The sequence below is a fragment of the Mobula hypostoma genome, chromosome 19 (assembly GCF_963921235.1).
Source record: "Mobula hypostoma chromosome 19, sMobHyp1.1, whole genome shotgun sequence".
Lineage (NCBI taxonomy): Eukaryota > Metazoa > Chordata > Chondrichthyes > Myliobatiformes > Myliobatidae > Mobula > Mobula hypostoma.
The window spans coordinates 3,139,277-3,160,561 of NC_086115.1; the positions used below are offsets into that span (position 1 = coordinate 3,139,277).

At 41.7% G+C, this 21,285-nt stretch overlaps 1 protein-coding gene across 1 annotated transcript in view; it reads left to right on the plus strand.

Moving 5' to 3' along the window:
• Window positions 1–21,285, plus strand: part of cusr (Copper-only SOD repeat protein) — a 149,124-nt gene that overhangs the window by 19,581 nt on the left and 108,258 nt on the right. Inside the window, exon 3 of the mRNA XM_063071251.1 lies at window positions 11,360–11,459. Within this exon, the coding sequence (XP_062927321.1) occupies window positions 11,360–11,459 (100 nt within the window). The remainder of the gene's footprint in view (window positions 1–11,359; window positions 11,460–21,285) is intronic.

Sequence of the window (21,285 nt, forward strand, 5' to 3'; positions counted from 1 at the left end):
AGCAATTAATGTATTTTTGCATATAACTTGCAATGATTTAAACAAACAAGGATGTTTAATCAACCAAAAAGTGTGTGTACAACTTAAATATTAAATACACAACACTCCTCCCTGCTTACTATAAACTCTAACTCAATAGAATACATCTCAACTATATACGCAGTATGTTATATCATACAACTACTATTCAGCAGACATCCACAACAGAATAAACTTTAAATTGTCCCTTTCCTGCCTAAAGATTTGATCGTTGTGGAGGATTTCTTATGCTCATGGGAGGGAGGTCACTCTGGTTGGCAGGTGAGACCTGTGGCTGTGCAGGCAATCTCAGGTTCTGGAGTCTCCTCCATGGTGGTTGTAGGAGTTGACTCTGAGACTGCAAGACAGTTCTGACAGCTCTAGATACATTTCTTCTTTTTCTCTCTCTGGATCTAATTCAGTTTCTTTCTCAAGTTCCTTCTCTTTCACACCATTCTCTTTCTTGTTGTAGTCAGGCCATTGCTTCCAACATTTTCACAATTCTTCTGAGCAGCATGGCCCTTCCTTGGTCCAGTATGCTTTCCAACCAGAGGCACAGAGGTTGACACCAACACCTGTTTGTCCTCTGTTGGGCAATAGTTCATGGTGTTCAGCAGGGAGACAGTTGCGGCATCATTCAGTACCTTCCTCAATTCTCTTTCAGTTTGCTTCATTAAAGGGAATGTGGTGAGCAAACTGTGGATGGATCTCTAATGAAACTGTAGTTGTCTCAGCCGTTATATCCCCACCATGCTGGTCCTCTTGTTTTTATCACATACACACTTAATATGGCTTGTTGGTTGCTGTATTTCACTGTCACGAATGTCATTCCCACAGGAGTTATCCTTTCTCCAGTATAAGTTCCTGGTTTAATATCTGCAGGCTTCAGTTTAGTATCTTTGAAATGCTGTTTAAACTCATTTTATTGAATGACTCTAACAGCCAAGCTAGTGTCCAGTTCTATTTTAATTAATTTACCATTCTCTTGTGGGGTAAAACATATTGCTTGTCTCTTGTTACTTTTCACATTGTTAATCTCAAGGCTACTCAGACCTGTATCATTTTCCTCATTATCAACAGCATGCAGATTAACACTCTTTTTGAAAACGCAAATTGACTTTTTATCATTTTCTCTTCCCTGTGCAATCCATTTACTTTTGTTTGCCTGACATGCTCTTTGTATGTGCCCTACTTTTTTGCATTTCCTGCAAGCTTTGCCCTTGGCTTGGTGTTTGTGAGCACCTGCCACAACAATAACACAATTTGTTTGGCCTGGTTGGTTTCCACTTTGATATTGCAATTTTGTTGATACTCACTTTCATTTATGACTGTAACTCAATTCCATCTCTCTCTGTGGTTTCCATAGAAACAGCGATTTCCTCTGTTGTTTTAAATGTAAGCTGTGCTTCAGTTAGGAATCATTGTTGAATGCTTTCTTGTGAGATTCCACAAACTAAATGATCTCTCAATGTATCATTGAGTCCATTACTGAATTGACAATGCTCAGACAATCTCTTCAATTCAGCCACATACGCTGAAATGGACTCCCCTTCCTTTTGAGTCCTCTTTTGAAACCTAAAGCGTTCTGACATCAACAATGTTATCTGTTCTAAGTGTTCCTACATTATTCCGACAATAACACCAAAGCTCATTTTGGTTTGGTTGAGACAACAGTTAAACATTGAAGCAAACTGTATAACTTTTAAATCCAATGGACTCAGCAAATTGGTACTCCTACCTCATTGACTATTACGTTTGCTTCAAAATATTGTTGAATTACTTGGTATAGATGAGCCAGTTATCTGTTGTGTAATCAAAGATGTCAATCTTTCTGATGCAGCCAACCATTTCTGCTTTTTAAAAATTATTATTATCACTTATCGTTTATGAACCCATGAATTCTTCCATTTTCTGACTTTCTTAATGCTCACTCATGTCTTCCCTTCCAAAAAACATGTACTCCTCCACTGCTTTTCATAACTTAACCATCTCTGCAAATACTGGGCTGCACTTTAAATTTAAAAAGCTGAAACGACCATTTCTCACTGATTTTTTTAGTTTGAATGTCTGTTTGTGCTTCAACAGGTTAGTAGCTGTCTTGGGTTCATTTTTAAAAATACCTCATCACCAGTGTTATGTTTTGTAACTTCAAAACATTAAACTTTTACAAAAGAAAACATGGGAGTCCAAAACATGAGTCTGACTTAGAGCAACACACATCAAAGTTGCTGGTGAACGCAGCAGGCCAGGCAGCATCTCTAGGAAGAGGTACAGTCGACGTTTCAGGCCGAGACCCTTCGTCCTGACTTTGATGTGTGTTGCTTGAATTTCCAGCATCTGCAGAATTCCTGTTGTTTGAGTTTACTTTAAGCAAGGCATGCAGCTATCACATGATAACGTGATGACATATGCAATTCATGTATTTTTACATATAACTTGTAATGATTTAACCAAACAGGAATGCTTGTGTGTGTGTGTGTATATATATATCAAAGTATGTACAGTATATGTCACCATGTACCTCCCTGAGATTCATTTTCTTGCAGGCATTCATGGTAGAACAAAGAAATACAATAGAATCAATGAAAACCAAGTAAATAATGTTGAGAACATGAGTGGTAGAGTTGTTGACAGTGAGTCTGTAGGTTGTGTTGAGGTGAGTGAAGTTATCTACGCTGTTTCAGGAGTCTGATGGTTGAAGGTTAATGATTGTTCCTGAACCTGGTGGTGTGGGATCTGCTCCTGTATCACCTTCCCAATGGCAGCAGCAAGAGGAGAGTGTGACCTGGATGGAGGGGGTCCTTGATGGATGCAGCTTTCTTATGGCATGGCTCGCTCCTTGTAGATGTGCTCAATAGTACCTGAATAGTGTCCTCTGGGTGCCTAAATCCTTGAGTGACAAAATGAATGTTGTTACTGTTACTTCAGGGTATGTAATTGAATTGTCAATAAACAGTTAAACTCTTCCTATAGATGCTGCTTGGCCTGCTGCATTCACCAGCAACTTTGATGTATGTTGCTTGAATTTCCAGCATCTGCAGAATTCCTGTTGTTTGCAGTTAAACTCTTTGGTTTTTATTGCTTTTGAAGTTCTTAGATCAGATTTGGTATAGCTGGTATGACACCTTGGATCTATTTCAGTGGATGTGATGACTTGTCAATACATGAGAAAAGGAAATGTGAAATTAATGGGTAGGTGTAGAACTGGTGATGAACCAGTGGTTAAATTGGTGTGCAGGATTGTAAGCTGATTCACTGCAAAGGCATTCCATAGCTGTACCCAAGAATGTTTATAACATGTTCTCCCTCATCAGTTTTAAATATTGGCCAGCTGTCAAGTAGCCTAATGTACAAAATTTTACACAGCTATTGGCAGCATTATGCTCTGATTAGTTAATAGGGATGTAATTGAAACTTTGCTTCTTTCACAAATGTCTCCTTGTCATTACTATTCACTGAGAACTGAAATAAAATTCCATTACTACTTTGCTCAATTGGAGTAATTTTCATGATGTGGTCTCCATAAACTATATCATGAGATGTCTGTGGTAAAGGAGTGTTACAATAGTTAGCTCAGTGGTAGTCAGACAGGAATGCCAACTGCTCCCTCGAACTTATCTGGCACTTGGTGTGTTATAGAAATTGAACTGATTGTTTTGAGGAAAGAGCAAGGAGGAACAGATTTTTGTACAGCATCAGGAATACAGAGGCAATTGTATATATTTCATGGATAATTCACTAAACAATTATGTATATAGATGACTATATAAAAATACAAGCAAGTGATAGCAAAAAAAAAGTAAAATAACAATTCTATACCCCAATCCAACAACACTTATATAACTCGAGGCATATGAAGTGAAACAGTAAGTCTTTCATATATCACGGTTTTGTTATTATCCTGTCCTGAAGGGAATCTGTTAGAACAAAGTTAATATCTTGCCAAAGTGATTTTTTTTGAAGAAATAACAGGAATGAGTAAATGAATAGTTTACAGAAATTGCCTTGCCGTGAGTTATTCTGCAAATTAGCCTTTTAGAATTGATTTCAGTTTCATGGCAGTATGCACCAATTTACAGCTTGATTGAACTTTTTTCACTGAGTTGTATGCCCTGAAATTTGCTTTATGCCAGTAGTGCAGTGCAATGATATAAAAGTACAATGAGTTACAAAAGTAGTTTAAGAATAAAGGAATAATGAGGTAGTGTTGATAAGGTACAGACAGCCCATGAGTTGCCTGAGGTTGCACATCCCTTACGGTATGGAGCTACAGTGTCATTTCGAATTCTGAAGAGTGCTCTGATCAAGAGTACTTCCTAATCCTAAACAAGTGATTCTGCAGGAGCTGGGAATCTTGAGCAACACACAAAATGCTGGAGGAACTCAGTAATTCAAGAGGGGAATAAACAGTTGACATCTCAGGCTGAAACCCTTCATCAAGACTGGAAAGGAAAGGGGGCAGAAGCCAGAATAAGAAGGTGGGGGGAGGGGAAGGAGTACAAGCTGGCAGATGAAATCAGGCGAGGGAGGAGGGGGATAAAGAAATAAACTGGGAGGGGATAGGTGAAAGAGGTAATGGGCGGAAAAAGGATTCTATTTCAGGAGAGCAGTGGATCATGGAAGAAAGAGAAACATAGAAACATAGAAAATAGGTGCAGGAGTAGGCCATTCGGCCCTTCGAGCCTGCACCGCCATTCAGTATGATCATGGCTGATCATCCAACTAAGAACCCTGTACCTGCCTTCCCTCCATACCCCCTGACCCCTTTAGCCACAAGGGCCATATCTAACTCCCTCTTAAATATAGCCAATGAACTGGCCTCAACTGTTTCCTGTGGCAGAGAATTCCACAGATTCACCACCCTCTGTGTGAAGAAGTTTTTCCTCATCTCGATCCTAAAAGGCTTCCCCTTTATCCTCAAACTGTGACCCCTCGTTCTGGACTTCCCCAACATCGGGAACAATCTTCCTGCATCTAGCCTGTCCAATCCCTTTAGAATTTTATACGTTTCAATCAGATCCCCCACTCAATCTTCCAAATTCCAACGAGTATAAGCCTAGTCGAACCAGTCTTTCATCATATGAAAGTCCTGCCATCCCAGGAATCAATCTGGTGAACCTTCTTTGTACTCCCTCTATGGCAAGGATGTCTTTCCTCAGATTAGGGGACCAAAACTGCACACAATACTCCAGGTGTGGTCTCACCAAGGCCTTGTACAACTGCAGTAGTACCTCCCTGCTCCTGTACTCGAATCCTCTTGCTATGAATGCCAGAATACCATTTGCCTTTTTCACCACCTGCTGTACCTGCATGCCCGCTTTCAATGACTGGTGTACAATGACACCCAGGTCTTGTTGCACCTCCCTTTTTCCTAATCGGCCACCATTCGGATAATAATCTGTTTTCCTGTTCTTGCCACCAAAGTGGATAACCTCCCATTTATCCACATTAAATTGCATCTGCCATGAATTTGCCCACTCACCTAACCTATCCAAGTAACACTGCATCCTCTTAGCATCGTCCTCACAGCTAACACTGCCGCCCAGCTTCGTGTCATCCGCAAACTTGGAGATGCTGCATTTAATTCCCTTGTCTAAGTCATTAATATATATTGTAAACAACTGGGGTCCCAGCACTGAGCCTTGCAGTACCCCACTAGTCACTGCCTGCCATTCTGAAAAGGTCCTGTTTATTCCCACTCTTTGCTTCCTGTCTGCCAATCAATTCTCTATCCACATCAATACCTTACCCCCAATACCGTGTGCTTTAAGTTTGCACACTAATCTCCTGTGTGGGACCTTGTCAAAAGCCTTTTGAAAATCCAAATGTACCACATCCACTGGTTCTCCCCTATCCATTCTACTAGTTACATCCTCAAAAAATTCTGAGATTCGTCAAACATGATTTTCCTTTCACAAATCCATGCTGACTTTGTCCGATGATTTCACCGCTTTCCAGATGTGCTCTTATCACGTCTTTGATAACTGACTCTACCATTTTCCCCACCACCAATGTCAGGCTAAGATGTCAGAAGGAGAAGGGGAACTGGAGGGAGTTGATGGACAAGTGAGGTGAGAAGAGAAGAGGTGTGAGGAATAGAACAACAGAGAAAGGGGAGGGGCAGAGAAATTGCCAGAAGTTGGAGATGTTGATGTTCATGTTGTCAGGCTACCCAGATGCTACCTTTCCAAATCTAGATGCTTTCAAAAATACTTTACTAATTCACAAACTTGCTGACTGCTTAAAAATGATCAGACTGGTGAATATCTGCAAACAGCTCTAAATTTCACAAGTATTGAAACACATTTAACACTTAAAATCAAAACAGGAAATTTTTAAGAAAAATTGAGTCATCTACTGAATTTGGTAGATATCAGTAATTGGTAGTCTTCAAAAGTGAATTGGATTGTTAACCTAGCCATCACTGAAACAAAAAAAACTACACGCATCACGATTTTACAGAAAATTTATTGAAATTAGAACAATCACAGACATCAAGTAATAGCTGAAATATTGTAACTACTTTTTAATATTTTCTTTAATTAAATCCATGAAAATTTGCTGGGATTAGACATCACTCATGTAAATCAGTTTCTATAATGTCCAGAGTGCTTAATGTCCTCTATGCCACATTCAAAATGTGCATGATAGTTGGTGTTATACCATCAAATAGTTTGTGAATGGTTGCGCTTCTTGGCAAATAAGCAATTTCTGATCACTACCCTCCAAAGCTGGCACAGTAAGGATTCGGGAATCATTAGCAGCAACTTCTCAGTTTTTATTTTCTGCAGAAATCACTTTTGGATCCTCTCTGTTATAATGGTAGATGCTGATAGCTACATGACAGCTTCTGGCCCATCTGTTGATTAAGATGTATGGTTTAATAAGAGACAATGGCCTTTCTCCCACCAGTTAACATCCTTGTGGGTCACCCTTGACCAGAGACTCAACTGGGGGAATCACATCAATACAGTGATTAATTGTGTATTCTCTAATAAAATAATAGAGAAAATTGTATCAATTGACCTATAAGTGCATTGTTATGGACTGCTTTTTGGTTGAATTCTTGGATTGTGGGCGTTATTGGGGAAAGTTGGAATTTATTGCATGGCCTTTGCACCGTTGCGGCGTATGGGTTAAAACTAATTCTGGTTCAGTTCATTATTTTTCAATGTAGAGAAAGACAGCAAATTATTCCACTAACAGTTTGGATGGAAGAGCTAAAGCCCCCATGGTACATGATTAAATTCATCATGGAAACTGGTATGGATACCATTCCTATTTGTCATCACCTTTTCCACCGACATTGTTGTAAGATTAATGTTGGTGGTGGAGTGTATCACTGATTCCTGAGACAAAGATGTTGTATAAGGAGTAGCAATCATAGTCATAGTCATAGTCATACTTTATTGATCCCGGGGGAAATTGGTTTTTGTTACAGTTGCACCATAAGTAATATATAGTAATAGAACTGCAAATAGTTAAATAGTAATATGTAAATTATGCGAGTAAATTATAAAATAAGTCCAGGACCAGCCTATTGGCTCAGGGTGTCTGACCCTCCAAGGAAGGTGTTGTAAAGTTTGATGGCCACAGGCAGGAATGACTTCCTATGACGCTCTGTGCTGCATCTCGGTGGAATGAGTCAAAGTGTATGCACATTTGTGGTAACGACTGCCAGCAGCTTACTTTTTAACTCAGGTGATGCAGATAATTGATGCTCAAGCAATTCTATTATCTTGTTTCAAATCCAAATGCACATTTTTCTCAGAATTTCTACTTAATTGTTTTGCATGCTTGGGAGTCCACAAAATACACCTGTCTGTGTCAACACCTACAGCAGCCACCTTGTGCAGTTTTTTAAACTTTTATTCACTGTTTCATCATTTTTACAGTATTATCCACTGGCTTCAAACTTCGTACTCCCGAGAAATCATTAGTGTCATTCTGGAGAAAAATAGGATCATAGCCACCCTTTAGTAAACTGGAGTTAGAAGCGTCAGAAGATACAAAAGGAAGCTTTGGAAGCTTTGGGGCAGCTTCTACCCGGCTGCTATAAGGCTATTGAATGGCTCCCTTGTTCAATAAAATAGATTAATAACCTCACAATCTATCTCGTCATAGCCCAGCACCTCATTGTCTGCCTGCACCACACTTTATCTGTAATTGTAACAATTTATTCCACACTCTTATTATTTTGTATAACCTCAGTGCACTGTTACGTAGAACACAGTCCAGCACAGTACAGGCCCTTTGGCCCACAATGTTGTGCCGACCCTTAAACCCTGCCTCCCATATAACCCCCCCACCTTAAATTCCTCCATAGACCTGCCTAGTAGTCTCTTAAATTTCACTAGTGTATCTGCCTCCACCACTGACTCAGGCAGTGCATTCCACACACCAACCACTCCCTGAATAAAAAACCTTCCTCTAATATCCCCCTTGAACATCCCACCCCTTACCTTAAAGCCATGTCCTCTTGTATTGAGCAGTGGTGCCCTGGCTGTCCACTCTATCTATTCCTCTTAATATCTTGTATACCTCTATCATGTCTTCTCTCATCCTCCTTCTCTCCAGAGAGTAAAGCCCTAGCTCCCTTAATCTCTGATCATAATGCATACTCTCTAAACCAGGTAGCATCCTGGTAAATCTCCTCTGAACCCTTTCCAATGCTTCCACATCCTTCCTATAGTGAGGTGACCAGAACTGGACACAGTACTCCAAATGTGGCCTAATCAGAGTTTTATAAAGCTGCATCATTACCTTGCAACTCTTAAACTCCATCCCTCGACTTATGAAAGCTAACACCCCATAAGCTTTATCTACCCTATCTACCTGTGAGGCAACTTTCAGGGATCTGTGGACATGTATCCCCAGATCCTTCTGCTCCTCCACACTACCAAGTATCCTGCCATTTACTTTGTACTCTGCCTTGGAGTTTGTCCTTCTAAAGCGTACCGCCTCACACTTCTCTGGGTTGAACTCCATCTGCCACTTCTCAGCCCACTTCTGCATCTTATCAATGTCTCTCTGCAATCTTCGACAATCTTCTACACTATCCACAACACCAGCAACCTTTGTGTCATCTGAAAACTTGCCAACCCACCCTTCTACCCCGCACATCCAGGTCGTTAATAAAAATCACGTAAAGTAGAGGTCCCAGAACTGATCCTTGTGGGACACCACTAGTCATTACCCTCCAATCTGAATGTACTCCCTCCACCACCACCCTCTGCCTTCTGCAGGTAAACCAATTCTGAATCCACCTGACCAAACTTCCCTGCATCCCATGCCTTCTGACTTTCTGAATAAGCCTACCATGTGGAACTTTGTCGAATGCCTTACTAAAATCCATGTAGATCACATCCACTGCACTACCCTCATCTATATGCCTGGTCACCACCTCAAAGAACTCTATCAAGCTTGTTAGACACGATCTGTCCTACAAAGCCATGATAACTGTTCCTGATCAGACCATCATTCTCTAAATGCCCATAGATCCTATCTCTAAGAATTTTTTCCAACAGCTTTCTCACCACAGACGTAAGGCTCACTGGTCTATAATTACCCGGACTATCCCTACTACCTTTTTTGAACAAGGGGACAACATTCGCCTCCCTCCGGTACCATTCCCATGAACAACGAGGACATAAAGATCCTAGACAGAGGCTCAGCAATCTCTTCCTTCGCCTCATGGAGCAGCCTGGGGAATATTCCGTCAGGCCCTGGGGACTTATCCATCCTAATGTATTTTAACAACTCCAACACCTCCTCTCCCGTAATATCAACATGCTCCAGAACATCAACCTCACTCATGTTGTCCTCACCATCATCAAGTTCCCTCTCATTGGTGAATACCGAAGAAACATTCAATGAGGACCTCGCTCACTTCCACAGCCTCCAGGCACATCTTCCCACCTTTTGTAATGTATTTATCTGTATGAGCAACATGCAAGACAAGTTTTTTTTACTGTACCTTGGTATAAGTGACAATAAGTTCCTGTTTAGTCAGGGCTTCAAAGATTATTGGGAGAAGGCAGGAGAATGGGATTGAGAGGGATAACAAATCAGCCATGATGAAATGGTGGAGCAGACTCAATGGGCCAAATGGCCCAATTCTTCTCTTATGTCTTAGACTGTTATAGTCTAATAATAATCCAATTTACCAAGATCTGAGATGGATTTACAATAGTCCCTTGTAGTGAGAGATGAGCCACTATATGAAGGGCAAATTGTAGTTTTTTGAACTTCTGAGGATCTGGATTTTCTTGGTAAGGCTTAAAAATATATTGCCGTTCTTTAGTTGTTGCTTGAGATAAACCACGGAATATCTTGTATAGCAGTTTTTTTTTTTAGAAGTGCCTTCCTCAAGATTTGAAACAGTTCGAGAGGATAGCTCTCCAGCACTTCTCTCGAGCAATAAGAGATGGAGAATAGACACTAGCCCAACCATTGCCGAACAGATCTGAGAAATGAGTATCTTAAAAACATAGTGTAAAATGTTCCTCATATTGGCCCTGTAAAGAACAATATCTTGGAGATCTCTGAGAAGAATTATGCTAACAGTTCCCCCTGCAGCTATATCCCTCTGAAACCGATTCATGCCTTGTTCTAGAATTCCTTTATCTCAGTGACCAGATTGCATAATTTCTGAGTGTAGTGGTAATGTCTACAATGTCCTCTTGGCACAAAGAGTACCGTGCAAGTCCTTGGTATTATCAAATTGACAATTCTCATTTAGTATAAATGGAAAATGATTTTGGTATTGCCAAATTTGTGAAGAGTAAACATATTCTACCATTGCATACCATTACCATTAGACCTTATTTTGTATTTGTTTTTACATTGACATAATTTCTTCAATAGGAACAAAAAACAGGCTTTCAATGAGAATTATCAACCATTTCTTTCCTCCCCCAGATACAACTCTGCAGTTCCTTCTGCAAATCATTTGTTGTTCTAGATTCTAGCATCTGTCATCTCTTGTGCCTTAATTTCTTTTGTTATTTGTTCAGAGAGCACCCATGGAGCTTTTAAAGGTAAATCATGCTCTATAGCTGGGGTTCCCAGCTATAGAGTCTATAGACCTTTCGGTTAATGGTAAGGGTCCATGACATAAGAAAAGTTGGGATCGCCTGCTCTATAGGATAATATAATTCCAACTTTTGAAAGTCTTTATGTGAAGGGAAGCTGTGGTTGACATGAGTCTTGGCGCACATAGTTTTTTTAAAAAAAAATCTAGGAATGTAGAATTACTTCATGAAAGAATGTACTCATTGTGACATGCTTCTAATTTATCTTTTTCTTTTGTTTGCCGTGTTAACGATGATGTGGGGGACAGTTTGCAATGTGCAAATCTGCTTGAAGTGAAGGCAACAGATGGAGAGTTTGTTTACGCAAAAGTTAAATTCGGTGGTGCAGTCACTGGAACAATAACTCTGGTAAGGCCTCTGCACATTTGTTCTCAAGATTTGCTTTTCCATTTTCAAAGACAACATGCCTCCTTGTTCTGTTAGACCAACATTGTGTAATTAACGTCAGTGGTTAGCACAACACTATTCCAGCTCAGGGTGTTCCCGAGTTCGGAATTCCGTTCCGCCACCGTCCATAAGGAATCGGTACATTCTCCCCGTGATCACACAGGTTTCCTCTGGGTGCTCCAATCTCCATCCCCAATCCAAAGACATGCCAGTTAATTGGTCATTGTAAATTGGTGTGGCTCACTGGGCTGGTAGGGCCTGTTCTGTACTATCTCTAGATAAATAATAGTTGCTGAATTGTCATGCAATCCAAATTCTTTGGGCAATCATCAATAATTTAAAAAAAAATTAAAGAGATGATGCAATATTTATGATTGGAGAAAACAAATACTTTACACTTCTGCTCTATTTTTAGGTATGTAGTTAGAGTTTGTACACTGATACTCCAAAGTTAAACACCACTATAGAAGATGGAGGAATTCACCTCATTCCCCATTAATGCATCATACATTCTTCAAGACTCAATGTCAAATACAGCAATTTAAGATGATTCATTTTTTGTGTTTGCAGCAGATCTGTTGGAATACAGTCACATCTGTAAACATTAACATTTTCTTGAGCTGTTGGGTATTTGCAACGTTTTTTCTTTTGGCTCATACCTTGGCAATACCTCTGACATGTATTTCATAGCTTTCCTTTGTTATTTGTCGTTTTTCTCTCTTTCTTCAACTTCCCTCATTAATCTATAGCCTGTAGAATCTTGACTTCATCCTATCAGATATTTTCTTTATCTTTTCCATCCCTAAAATAAACTTATCTTTGCTCTTTCTTAAACCTGATGAAAGGTCTTTGATCTGAAACATTACCTCAGTTTTACCTTCCGCAGATGCTGTCTGACTTGCAGAGTGTTTCCAGCATTTTCTGTTTCTTTTTTTTTATCTTGAATGCTATTGGTTGATTATTTCTAGCTTTTTTGTGCGGGACAGAGGAAAGTGTGATACCGCATGCTGTGCTTTTTGGAGTCTTACTTGAACAGCTGGCTATTTGCCTGCTGTGAAAATGAGTGAGACTTGCAGCAGTACAGAGATAGAAACATAGAAAATAGGTGCAGGAGTAGGCCATTCGGCCCTTCGAGCCTGCACCACCATTTATTATGATCATGGCTGATCATCCAACTCAGAACCCCGCCCCAGCCTTCCCTCCATACCCCCTGATCCCTTTAGCCACAAGGGCCATATCTAACTCCCTCTTAAATATAGGCAATGAACTGGCCTCAACTGTTTCCTGTGGCAGAGAATTCCACAGATTCACCACTCTCTGTGTGAAGAAGTTTTTCCTAATCTCGGTCCTAAAAGGCTTTCCCTTTATCCTCAAACTGTGACCCCTCGTTCTGGACTTCCCCAACATCGGGAACAATCTTCCTGCATCTAGCCTGTCCAATCCCTTTAGGATTTTATACGTTTCAATCAGATCCCCCCTCAATCTTCTAAATTCCAACGAGTATAAGCCTAGTTCATCCAGTCTTTCATCATATGAAAGTCCTGCCATCCCAGGAATCAATCTGGTGAACCTTCTTTGTACTCCCTCTATGGCAAGGATGTCTTTCCTCAGATTAGGGGACCAAAACTGCACACAGATGGCTGGAAATTGTTTGGCAAGTGATGGGTCGAGACAGGTTGAGTGCTAGCTGACTGGAGGCTGATTAATTAACAATGCATTCAGCACTGTCTAGATGTCGTCATGTCAAGAAGCATGCAACAAAAGTTATTGTGCAGCCTTTTAGGTTGGATAGGTAGATATCAATTGCTTATTGCAAACGCTGTGCCCATTTACCACTGCTATTTGTTATGTTTTATAACTCCAAAGCATAAAACTAATTGAAAGAAAAACAGGGGAGCCTGAGAGATGCATGTAAATTGTTTTTACTTTAAGTGAGGAGTGCGCATGATGCGGTGGTGTAATGCCAATATTACTCTAATATTCCCAAAATAGTAAATACACAACATGATCCACTTAATCTGTTTCTGCTGTTACCTTTAGACAGAATCTTAGAAAAAGTACAAGTAGATTTTGGAGCATGTTTCTTCCTCCTCCTGGCCAAGGAGTAGTCATTGTATGGAACACGGGTTGGTCTGTGTACTTGAATAAGAAGAAGCTGAAAATAAAGCATATTTAAAATAAAAAGCAATTGCATGTACAAAATGCTGGAGGAACTCAGCAGTTCAGGCAGAAATGATGGGAAGGAATTCAGAGTCAACATTTCAGGCTGAGACCTTCCATCTGGATGGTCTCTGTACGAATGAAGTTCTGATGATGCAGTAAGATTTTTTTTATATAGAAGCTGTACATCATGGAACATTTTCAGTAGGATTTTTCTGCTATACAGCTGTTTGCATCAACTTGCCCTGATTGTCTATTGTATTGAGGAAAATGTTCTAATGCAGTTCAAAAATATGTGTGCATGAAGTGAGGTTGTTTGCAAAGCATTTGTAGCTTTTGTCAGCAGGAATTACATTGTATGCAGAGTTTTGTAAAAACTGCAGACTGAATTGGAATTTTGGCTCCAGATATTAGGAACTGAATTTAAGATTTGACCAATCAAGGACAAATAAGAACACAGACATTTTTTGGTTATTCCTACTTCCTAGTTCCCAGTCTCTCTAGCTTACATTAGTTATAGAAACATAGAAAACCTACAGCACAATACAGGCCCTTTGGCCCACAAAGCTGTGCCAAACATGTCCTTACCTGAGAAATTACATAGGGTTACCCATAGCCCTCTATTTTTTTTTGAGCTCCATATACCTGTCCAGGAGTCTCTTAAAAGACCCTATCGGTTCCGCCTCCACCACCATCACCGGCAGCCCATTCCACGCACTCACCACTCTCTGTGTAAAAAAACAAACAAACAAATTAACTCACCCCTGACATCTCCTCTGTACCTACTTCCAAGCACCTTAAAACTGTACCCTCTCGTGCCCCCCATTTCAGCCCTGGGGAAAAGCCTCTGACTATCCACATGATCAATGCCTCTCACTATCATGTGTTCAACCTGAAACTTAAATCTTCCTGCAATTTAATTCCAATATCCTTTCTGTTAAAACAAAGCTTTCCCTCTAAGCTTCCTCAAATTAACTTAAATTTATTTCCCTACTTATTGAGCTCTCTGCTGGGAAACATATGTTTCCTGTTCATCATGTCTAGGTTTTCAATACAGTAATTTTAAACACAACTTAAATCTGTGTTGCCATCGTAGATTCTACATTTGTCCAAACCTGGCAACATTCTTGTGAATCCCTTTGCTTGTGCTCCCCCTGGTCCTATCACACCCAACACGATGATCAGAAATGTACACCGCACCCAAGCTGTGACCTGGAGAGCATTTTACAGTTTTCTGCAAAAATAAATGCTCCTATAATTTGTACCTAGGATGATCCTATCATAGTAAGAATCCCAGGTGCCTTTTGACAGCCCAACCTAACTGCACAGAAATGCACTTCAAGAAATTTCTCAATATCATACCATATATTGTGCATTACTTTTGCTGTGCTCTCTCTCAATTGCAATTCTCAATTGGTTCTCATTATTGATTGACATTTAGCAATTTTGTGCCCAAATTGCTGGTACATTGATCTCTAGGTACAGACTAAAACATTCTTCTTGCTACATTGTTAGTTTTGATACCTTTTCAGGGTTTTGTAATGCTTACCTTTAATCTTTGATATATCTACCGTGGAAAATTGATAGACCTAGTTTTGTGAAACATTAGTTCAGTCAGCCAATGGATTAACAAAAGGTTACTCTTTCCTTTCTCTCATTTAGCCAAATTTGAATCTCTTTTTTCTTACTTTCTCTTGGATCACAATAGTTATTTTCTAAATCAGCTTGCCTTGTATGATTTTGTTAGCCTCTTTACTCAACTAGATATGACCAATTTGCAAAGTGCAGATGGGTCAGTCATCTGTAATCTGCAGACATTTTCCTTGACCATCCAGGGAATGAATTTCCAAGAGGTTCTCCCTTCTGTCTCCTCATTTAAGAATTAAATTGATACCAACATCTATTGACTCAGACCATTAACTGCAGAATGTTTAACACTTGACAACATTATTGAGCAAACAAGTGCAAAAGCTCTGCAGTGAGCACAACACCACATTTCTGAATGTGTTCAGGAAGTATGTGAGCTCCATGTAAAGGTGCTCATATCTAACAAACCTTTGCCACCGTATTTCTTTAAAGTAGCTCTTCAATTTGCTGCCCAAAGTGCCATTGTTGTATTAGATTCTCTTCAGTAAAGCTGTCTCCTTTATTTTTCACTCTGCTATTTTCATCTGGCAAAGCTGGTTTGATGTCTGGACACAAGCTGAAGTTCCGTCGTGGTCTCTTTAGAAACCTCTCCACCTCCTAGGAGCACCTCTGCCTCTTCCAGATTCATGTACTCCTTATGAACAGAAGAAGTGGGAGTAGGAGAGGGCCATTTGGCCCACTGAGCCTGCTCCATTCAATACGTTGGCTGATCTAGGACCTAGTGCTGTCCTGGCATATATGATGAACAAACTCTTCTCAGGCTTCCAGCCAAGTACAGATATCGATTTTAACCAATGTTTCAATTGCAAACTCTTGCAGAGCTCGTCATCGAAGTGTTGGTGAAAATCGATACCTGTACCCAGCTGGAAGCCCAGAAAGAGTTTATTCATCATGGCTGATTTGCTTAGAGCCACAGTGCTCCAGCAGTCTGCCCTTTCCCCATAATCAATAATTCCACTGAACTGTCTTAAATATATTAAATGAGGTAGCCTCTATTGCTTCCCTGGACATAGAATTCCACAAATTCACTGCTCACTTGGAAAAGCAGTTTCTCCTCAACACATCCTAAATCTATTCCCTTGAATGTTGAACCGTGTGCCCTAGTTCTAGCCGCACTTACTAATGGAAGCAACTTCCTGCCTTTGTCTTATCTGTTGTTTTTGTAAGATCCCCATTCATTCCTCTGAATTCCAGTGAGTATAGTCACAGGTGACTTGATCTCTCTTCATAGGTTAACCCCTTCATCTCTGGAATCAACATAGTGAATCTCCTCTGCAATGCCTCCAGAGCCAGTATACATTTTGTCAAGAGACCTGATTTCAGGCTGTACTCCAGGTGTGGCCTCACCAGTGCCTTGTACAGTTGTGGCATAACCTCCCTGCTCTTGCATTCAATCCCCTGGCAATGAAGTCATTATTTTAAATTGTCCCAATAACATCATTAATTTCTTGCAAAATTAATGATATTTTGAATTGGGTTACTTTGAAATTTTGCAATCTCCAAGATGAGTCACTTCAATATTTTAATCAGCATTTTGGGTATTTTATTTGTAGTCTTCTTAAGAACAGTTACACCTTCGGAAATTTGGGCTGAAAAAAATTACAAACATTCCCAGATTTTTGCCTTGCACGGTTGAGGGGCTGAACTTCCAAGGGATTCCCACATTTGCTTCCTGTAAACTTTACAAATGCTCAGTGGAAGCAGTAGCTTTCTCTCCTGTTTCATGGATCATCTTGTTGCATGAATTAGGTCACTGCAGAAAAGTACCGGTGGATATGAAGCAGCCTCTTTATTTGACAAAACAAGATACAGCAGGCATCGTGTGGAGACCCTTCTGGTGGAAGATCTGCCTGGCCCAGCATTTCACACACCTTTATGCTAAAGATCAAAGAAAATTCAGGACAATTCAAGCAAATCATTCTTTGAACTACACATGACGATTTCAAATGTCTGAATATTCCCAGCATCACACCCACAATAAGTGTTAATAACTGACTGGATTTGTGCATATGTAGACAATCAGTTCAGTGCCTGTTTTCTGGTCTGTCTCTGCATTTTTTAAAATGTAATCCTCAATGCATATTCGAAACTGACTTCAGCCACTAGCCTTCAGGTAAGTTAATTGCTATATGTTTGAACTCCAAAAATCGTTCTAACAGTCCCTCCTGAACAAAAATAAATTTGTACCAGGAAAGGAGGCTCTACTCAAATAGCGCAGCAAAATACCCTACCTCAGAATTTCCCCCCAATTACTTTCTGTGCATCTACATCTACCCTATATCCCTAATGACTACCTACAAAATGTTAAGCAGACAGATTGTTCCGGAAATTTGGAAATGCAGCTTCATTCGGTGCCTGTTGGCTCTTCCCCTGCTGGCTGATTGTAGTGTAGTCACATTCCTCGTCTTCACCCCTTCATTCTCTGGTCGCTAACTCTCTCTCCAGGGCACCAGTAAGGAAAGTGCATGAGACTCACAGGTGCAGGAAGGGGCTGGGGTGTCTCTATTTGAATGACTGTAAGGATTTCCTCTTCAGTGGCACCCCTTCCGAGCTGTCCAGTGTATCACTGGCCTGACTACTGAAAGGGCCCAGCTCATTTGTATTCACTCCTTATTCAGTCTGGGGGTGAATGCCTTCGGATGCCGTGTGCAGTCTGAAATGCCATCAAAGTTGTGGAACTTGCTGTCTCTGCTTTGACTTAAATCCCTCCCCATCTATTTTCCCATTATCTTTTCTATTCTATGCTATTCAACTAATCGTTTACCTTCAGCAATAGGCATCAGTTAGTCTCGTGAGACCATGGATTTTTGCCTTGGAAGATTTCCAGGACGCAGGCCTGGGCAAGGTTGTATGGAAGACCGCCAGTTGCCCATGCTGCAGGTCTCCCCTCTCCACACCACCGATGTTGTCCAAGGGAAGGGCACTAGGGCCGATACAGCTTGGCACCAGTGTCGTCGCAGATCAATGTGTGGTTAAGTACCTTGCTCAAGGACACAACACGCTGCCTCAGCTGAGGCTCAAACTAGCGACCTTCAGATTACCAGACTGATGCCTTAACCACTTGGCCACGCGCCAACACAGGAGTACCATCAGCATCACACTTTAGCATGCTGTTCACGGGTTTCTGTCATACTCTTGGTGTCTTCTGCCTTCGCATTTGCTGTGGGTGTTTCCATCACCTGTAGTTAGTCAGGTCTGGTGTGGCCGGCTGGTGTTCCTCTCTTAGCTTCCCTGTAACTACACGGTTACTGGGTACACTTAATCCCCCGCTCTGTTTGTGGGGGGCAACAAGCAGGTGAATCATACAGTTTAACATGAGCCGGTGTTTCCACTGGCTGCCTTGCTGAGACTTCACTTAGACACAAGTGTCACTTGTAAAAAGTACCGTCTGTGGTCCTATCCATCTGGGGGCAAACACTGCCCTTTCAGGAAGCACCCTCACCATGACTTGATCACCTGGCTGTGGGAGGACGACCTCCTTTCCCTGTGGCTGTCACTGGTCAGCAAAGTGTTGCTGTTGTTTTGCTCGATCTTCCAACACTTTAAGATGGTTACAAAGGTTTTCACATATTGGGTCATTCTATCCCGGTAAGCCCCAGAATCCCTGTAACCCGTAATTACCCCAAAAGGAAGTCACATTGCTCGCCCCATCAATAATTCGTAGGAGATGAAACCCAACGTGCAGTTTGGGGTTGCTCGTAATTTCATCAGGATTCCTGGTAATACATCAACCCGTGTCTTTCCCGTCTCAGCTCTAGCTTTGGCTAAGGCGTTCTGATTGTTTGGTTCATCCTTTCTACCATTCCTGAACTCTGGGGGTGGGAAGGTACGTGGATCTATTGTCGAATCCCTAACAGTCAGCACATTTCCTTCATCACTTTCCCTGTGAAATGTGCTCCCTGATCCGAGTCCACCGGAACTGCGGTTCCCCACCTTGGGAGGATTTCCTGAACTAGAATCCGTTCAGCGGTGCTGGCAGTACAGTCCCTTGTTGGGAAGGCCTTTATTCACCCAGTGAAGTGATCCATAAATATTGGACAGTAGTTTATCCCCCTGGTTTTGGCAGAGGCCCCAAGAAGTCTATCTGGATGTTTTCCCAGGGTCCCCTCGGCTGTGAATGATTTGCCAGGGTTCTACGCTTACCAGGGCACAAATGTCACGACGGTGGCAGAATTTCTCAAAATCCCTGAACACCCCTGCCCATCCCTGGCCACCACCAGTCCTGCCAGAGGGTTGTGATCATGCTCTACCTTCCCTGATGCATCACCCCATGATATAACTTCAGTAGTATCTTCTTAATACATGGTGGGGCCACCGCGATTCCTTCCTCCCCATGTGTCCAGCTCCCATCTGGTCCCTCCTTTGCTCCGCGACTCCTTCCTCCTCATGTGTCCAGCTCCCATCTGGTCCCTCCTTTGCTCCGTGACTCCTTCCTCCCCATGTGTCCAGCTCCCATCTGTCCCTCCTTTGCTCCGCGATTCCTCCATTTCTCCTTCTCTCCTAATTCCACCTCTTCATATAATATTACCAAACTGGCTTCCACTGTTTCTTCCTGCACACTTGCAATTTCAATTGCCTCTTGTTCCTCTGCTACCTTCTTCGCACTCATTCCCCTTCTGCTCTGTACTCTCCCCTTTCTGGTGGGCTTTTACTTTAATTACTGCTGCCCCTGGCTGGCAGCCTCAGTGCTTCCAGCAGTTGTTGCATTTGGTGCCCGTGCTGAATTCCTGCTCCTATTGTGATTACAAATCCTCATCGTGCCCATTCCAACAGGTAATGCGTGCCCCATCCCGCCGTCTGCCTGTGTATATATTTGCTTGTCTGCCTTTACTGTAGCACAGTGCTTCTACTGGGGCCACTAGTCTGTCACCTGAACTGAGCAACCCTCGGCCGTGCTCCTGAAGCTAATTTTACACCTGTTTCCGTCATCATGGCCCACCCAGTCTGTGACTTCCTGTCTATGTACCTCAGAGACCCATCTATTAAAATTTCCTCTGCTTCCCTTCCAGAAGAGTTTCCGTTACATAGATATCTTCTTCCTGCTCCATTTCCATTTGGCACTCGTGTGCCTCCTCTTCTGGGACTGTGCTCGCGGGATTCATTCCAGTGTCCCTAACTACCATTATTGCCTTGTAAACAGCTGTAAGTGCGTCAGTTTTTATAGGATACTGCCTACGGGGTTTACACAGGCCCCCCTCTATTTTAATTGGGGTTATTTTTACACTACAGTCTTGCTTGTGTCTAGCCCATACTGCTTACAAAGTAACCCATGGACACCATCCTGGCTGCAGCCTCTGATGACTGGAGAGGCTGTGGATTTGCTGGCTATGTTGTGTGCTCTGATGATTGTGTTTGCTGCCCCCTCTTGCCCATTTTATTTCTCCCTTTCCTGATCTATAATGGCCCCTGCTCCCCTTAGGATGTCTAGTCCAAGGATAGTACCCTCATTTTTTTGGACAGACCCAGAAATACACAGGAAGTTGCACTTCATTGATCTCAGGTGTCTGCAATCTGCTGCTTTCTGTTTTCACTGTTCTTCCTCCTTCACCTGTAATATAAGTAGCCTGTCTGGTTGTTGGCAAGGGTAGGTCAGTTATCGATACCAATGCCCCTGTGTCCACTAAGATATCTCATTGTCGTCCCCCTAACAATGCTGTTGTGTACATCTGCAGGTCACCAGCCCTGGCAGTGGAGGCTGCCACCAGCTTTTTTTTCTAACCTAGAAGCAGTCTTCATTCGCTCTATGATCCAATCGACAGTCAGTTTGGTCAGACTGGACACTGACGGGGTGAGAGACCGTGTGTCTGCCATGAGTTTCACCTGTTTTTCTTTCCTTTTTTTATGGACACTTGCTCCAATCATGTCCTGATAGGCCACAGCTATAGCATATCAACTCCTTTACTGTTTATGCCTGGTCTGGCAGTCCTTTGCTCAGTGCCCTGGCTGCAGGCCCACAAAGCAAACCCTCTGGAACTCACAG